Raw genomic sequence first — 5,572 nt, forward strand, 5'->3', positions numbered from 1 at the left:
CCAGCTCCACCCACCCAGCTCCACCCACCCAGCCCCAGACCAGCTCCAGACCAGCTCCACCCAAACCAGCCCCAGACCAGCTCCACCCACCCACCCAGCCCCAGACCAGCTCCACCCACCCAGCCCCAGACCAGCTCCACTCCCACCCCACCCAAACCAGCCACAGACCAGCTCCAGCCAAACCAGCCCCAGACCAGCTCCACCCAAACCAGCCCCAGACCAGCTCCACTCCCACCCCACCCAAACCAGCCCCAGACCAGCCCCACCCAGCCCCACCCAAACCAGCCCCAGACCAGCTCCACCCAAACCAGCCCCAGACCAGCTCCACCCAGCTCCAGACCAGCTCCAGCCCCACCCAGCCCCAGCCCCACCCAGCCCCAGACCAGCTCCACCCAGCCCCAGACCAGCTCCAGCCCTATCCAGACCAGCTCCAGCCCCACCCAGCCCCAGACCAGCTCCAGCCCCACCCAGACCAGCTCCACCCAACCAGCCCCAGACCAGCTCCACCCACCCAGCCCCAGGCCAGCTCCACCCACCCAGCCCCAGGCCAGCTCCACCCACCCAGCCCCAGACCAGCTCCACCCACCCAGCCCCAGACCAGCTACACCCACCCAGCCCCAGACCAGCTCCACCAGGCCAGCTCCACCCACCCAGCCCCAGACCAGCTCCACCCACCCAGCCCCAGACCAGGTCCACCCAAACCAGCCCCAGACCAGCTCCACCCACCCAGCCCAGCTCCACCCACCCAGCCCCAGACCAGCTCCACTCCCACCCCACCCAAACCAGCCACAGACCAGCTCCAGCCCCACCCAGCTCCAGACCAGCTCCAGCCCCACCCAGCCCCAGACCAGCTCCAGCCCCAGCCAGCCCCAGACCAGCTCCAGCCCCACCCAGCCCCAGACCAGCTCCAGCCCCACCCAGACCAGCTCCAGCCCCACCCAGACCAGCCCCAGACCAGCTCCAGACCAGCTCCAGCCCCACCCAGACCAGCTCCAGCCCCACCCAGCCCCAGACCAGCTCCAGCCCCACCCAGACCAGCTCCACCCACCCAGCCCCAGGCCAGCTCCACCCACCCAGCCCCAGGCCAGCTCCACCCACCCAGCCCCAGACCAGCTACACCCACCCAGCCCCAGACCAGCTCCACCAGGCCAGCTCCACCCACCCAGCCCCAGACCAGCTCCACCCACCCAGCCCCAGACCAGGTCCACCCAAACCAGCCCCAGACCAGCTCCACCCACCCAGCCCAGCTCCACCTACCCAGCCCCAGACCAGCTCCACTCCCACCCCACCCAAACCAGCCACAGACCAGCTCCAGCCCCACCCAGCTCCAGACCAGCTCCAGCCCCACCCAGCCCCAGACCAGCTCCAGCCCCAGCCAGCCCCAGACCAGCTCCAGCCCCACCCAGCCCCAGACCAGCTCCAGCCCCACCCAGACCAGCTCCAGCCCCACCCAGACCAGCCCCAGACCAGCTCCAGACCAGCTCCAGCCCCACCCAGACCAGCTCCAGCCCCACCCAGCCCCAGACCAGCTCCAGCCCCACCCAGACCAGCCCCAGCCCCAGACCAGCTCCAGACCAGCTCCAGCCCCACCCAGACCAGCTCCAGCCCCACCCAGACCAGCTCCAGCCCCAGACCAGCTCCAGCCCCAGACCAGCTCCAGCCCCACCCATCCCCAGACCAGCCCCAGACCAGCTCCAGCCCCACCCAGACCAGCCCCAGACCAGCTCCAGACCAGCTCCAGCCCCACCCAGAGCAGCTCCAGCCCCAGACCAGCCCCAGACCAGCTCCAGCCCCAGTCAGCCCCAGACCAGCTCCAGCCCCACCCAGACCAGCCCCAGACCAGCTCCAGCCCCACCCAGACCAGCTCGAGCCCCCACCCAGTCCCACTTTGATCAGCTTCAGCCCTACCCAGCCCAGCTCCAGGCCAGCCCCACCCAGCCCAGCTCCAGGCCAATCCTACTCAGCCCAGCTCCAGGCCAGCCCCACCCAGCCCAGCTCCAGGCCAATCCTACCCAGGCCAGCCCTGCCCAGCTCCACCCCCACCCAGCCCAGCCCAATTTGACCAGCTTCAAGCCAGTCCCAGACCAGCCCCAGCCCCCACCCAGCAAAGCTCCAGCCCAGCTCCACCCCCACCCAGCCCAGCCCCACCCCTACCCAGCTCAGCCCCACCCCCACCCAGCCCAGTTCCACAGCCCACCCAGCCCAGTTCCACAGCCCACCCTGCCCGGTTCCACAGCCCACCCAGCCCCACCCAGCTCAGCCCCACCCCCACCCAGCCCAGTTCCACAGCCCACCCAGCCCCACCCAGCCCGGTTCCACAGCCCACCCAGCCCAGTTCCACAGCCCACCCAGCCCGGTTCCACAGCCCACCCAGCCCCACCCAGCTCAGCCCCACCCCCACCCAGCCCAGTTCCACAGCCCACCCAGCCCCACCCAGCCCGGTTCCACAGCCCACCCAGCCCAGTTCCACAGCCCACCCAGCCCAACTCCAGCCCAGTTCCACGGCCCACCCAGCCCGGTTCCACAGCCCACCCAGCCCACCCAGCCCAGTTCCACAGCCCACCCAGCCCAACTCCAGCCCAGTTCCACAGCCCACCCAGCCCACCCAGCCCAGTTCCACAGCCCACCCAGCCCACCCAGCCCAGTCACTGCTGCTATTGACTGAGTCTTATCTGTTAATTGGAAAAGCAGGTGGAGGGAGACGAGCCTGGGACAAAACACTCTCAGTAATCAACTAAAGCTCAGAAAGAGAAACACATTTCACACATCAATGTGCACTGTCTGACTCCAGGCTAGGCTGTGTGTGTGTGTGTGTGTGTGTGTGTGTGTGTGTGTGTGTGTGTGTGTGTGTGTGTGTGTGTGTGTGTGTGTGTGTGTGTGTGTTAGGCTTGGGCGGTATCCAGATGTTCGTCATCCCAACCTTCTCTCATCCCGGGATTTACGGTATAACCGGCACAGCACACAAGGGGGCGCTAAAAACGCAAGAAAAGCCCATTGGGCCTCTAATACCAGAATGCTAACAAAAGTCGCACAAACTAATAGCTATATCACATAGATGCTGTTAGCTAAATGCTAATGAGCAAAAACGAACATAAACTAATCGTAAATGCAAATCCTACTCATAAAGTTACACAAGCATAGCTAGTAGCTAATAAATGTCATTTTCGGTGAGTGTGGACATTTACAAGCGAAAGTGAACAAGAGAAATTGTGTAAATGAACAAAGTTGTGATGAAGGCTTTCCTGAAGGAAGAGCAGCATGTTTACACGGAGCAGAGAGGCAGAGGAGCAGAGGGGCAGAGGAGCAGAGGGGCAGAGGGGCAGAGGAGCAGAGGGGCAGAGGAGCAGAGGGGCAGAGGAGCAGAGGGGCAGAGGAGCAGAGGGGCAGAGGGGCAGAGGGGCAGAGGAGCAGAGGGGCAGAGGAGCAGAGGAGCAGAGGGGCAGAGGGGCAGAGGGGCAGAGGAGCAGAGGGCAGAGGGGCAGAGAGGCAGAGGGGCAGAGGGGCAGAGGAGCAGAGGGGCAGAGGAGCAGAGGGGCAGAGGGGCAGAGGGGCAGAGGAGCAGAGGGGCAGAGGCACAGAGGAGCAGAGGAGCAGAGGAGCAGAGGGGCAGAGGAGCAGAGGAGCAGAGGAGCAGAGGAGCAGAGGGGCAGAGGGGCAGAGGAGCAGAGGAGCAGAGGGGAGAGGAACGGTAGAAGAAATAAACACTAATTGGAAGCACAGGGAGAGATTTGGCAGCAGTACAGAAAACTCATCCAGAGATCTATGATTTCTGGCAGAAAGCCATTAAGATATCGGATGGCAAACATTTAATAGTGAATTGTAGTGTAAATTCATCTCATGTGCGCTGCAGAACAAAGACTCTGATAGATATAGAACGCATTGGACCTGCTTCCTCCCGTTGTGTTATTTACAAACAAACACATGACTGTTCTGGGGAACTACGGTAAGCTTCATAATGTCAAATTATGTCACAGGTGAAATGAAGAACACAAACAGACCTTTCATATGCCTGGAAGGGTGAGTCATTAACATAATCTATAACGATTCATCTATAACGAATCATCTTTAACTAATGGTCAGTAACAAACTAGCTAATAACAGATATTTGTCTAACATCTAATGACCTATAACTAATCATCTGTAACTAACTAATAAACCATAACAATAACAATAATCAATAACAACCTAATACCAAATCACTGCAATTATCTATATTATATTATAAACTGGCTGGTTCAGGCCCAGAATGCTGATTGGCTGACAGCCGTGGTATACCAGACCGTATACCACGGGTATGACAAAACCTTTATTTTTACTGCTCTAATTACGTTGGTAACCTGGTTATAATAGCAATAAGGCCCAAGGGGGTGTGATATATGGCCAATATACCACAGCTAAGGGCTGTATCAAGGCACTCAGCGTTGCTGAGCCACATCAGGCCTCAGATTAAACTGGACTACCAGATATAGACTCACCCCTCCAGGCGGACATCAGGCAGGGTTCTGTTGAAAGCGATCATCTCCGAGGCCATCAGATTAAACTGGACTACCAGATATAGACTCACCCCTCCAGGCGGACATCAGGCAGGGTTCTGTTGAAAGCGATCATCTCCGAGGCCATCAGATTAAACTGGACTACCAGATATAGACTCACCCCTCCAGGCGGACATCAGGCAGGGTTCTGTTGAAAGCGATCATCTCCGAGGCCATCAGATTAAACTGGACTACCAGATATAGACTCACCCCTCCAGGCGGACATCAGGCAGGGTTCTGTTGAAAGCGATCATCTCCGAGTCCATCAGATTAAACTGGACTACCAGATATAGACTCACCCCTCCAGGCGGACATCAGGCAGGGTTCTGTTGAAAGCGATCATCTCCGAGACCATCAGATTAAACTGGACTACCAGATATAGACTCACCCCTCCAGGCGGACATCAGGCAGGGTTCTGTTGAAAGCGATCATCTCCGAGGCCATCAGATTAAACTGGACTACCAGATATAGACTCACCCCTCCAGGCGGACATCAGGCAGGGTTCTGTTGAAAGCGATCATCTCCGAGACCATCAGATTAAACTGGACTACCAGATATAGACTCACCCCTCCAGGCGGACATCAGGCAGGGTTCTGTTGAAAGCGATCATCTCCGAGACCATCAGATTAAACTGGACTACCAGAGATAGACTCACCCCTCCAGGCGGACATCAGGCAGGGTTCTGTTGAAAGCGATCATCTCCAAGACCATCAGATTAAACTGGACTACCAGATATAGACTCACCCCTCCAGGCGGACATCAGGCAGGGTTCTGTTGAAAGCGATCATCTCCAAGACCATCAGATTAAACTGGACTACCAGATATAGACTCACCCCTCCAGGCGGACATCAGGCAGGGTTCTGTTGAAAGCGATCATCTCCGAGACCATCAGATTAAACTGGACTACCAGATATAGACTCACCCCTCCAGGCGGACATCAGGCAGGGTTCTGTTGAAAGCGTTCATCTCCGAGACCATCAGATTAAACTGGACTACCAGATATAGGACTCACCCCTCCAGGCGGAATCAGCAGGGTTCTG

General features: G+C 59.1%; 1 protein-coding gene across 1 annotated transcript in view; it reads right to left on the reverse strand.

The window, feature by feature from the left end:
* Window positions 1-4,540, reverse strand: part of LOC115181015 (polypeptide N-acetylgalactosaminyltransferase 1) — a gene marked incomplete at its 5' end in the record, with an annotated part of 36,790 nt that extends 32,250 nt beyond the window's left edge. The window contains 1 exon segment of the mRNA XM_029743130.1: window positions 4,476-4,540. Coding sequence (XP_029598990.1) covers window positions 4,476-4,540 — 65 coding nt within the window.
* Window positions 4,541-5,572: the final 1,032 nt, after the last annotated feature.

Source organism: Salmo trutta, unplaced genomic scaffold (genome assembly GCF_901001165.1).
Source record: "Salmo trutta unplaced genomic scaffold, fSalTru1.1, whole genome shotgun sequence".
NCBI lineage: Eukaryota > Metazoa > Chordata > Actinopteri > Salmoniformes > Salmonidae > Salmo > Salmo trutta.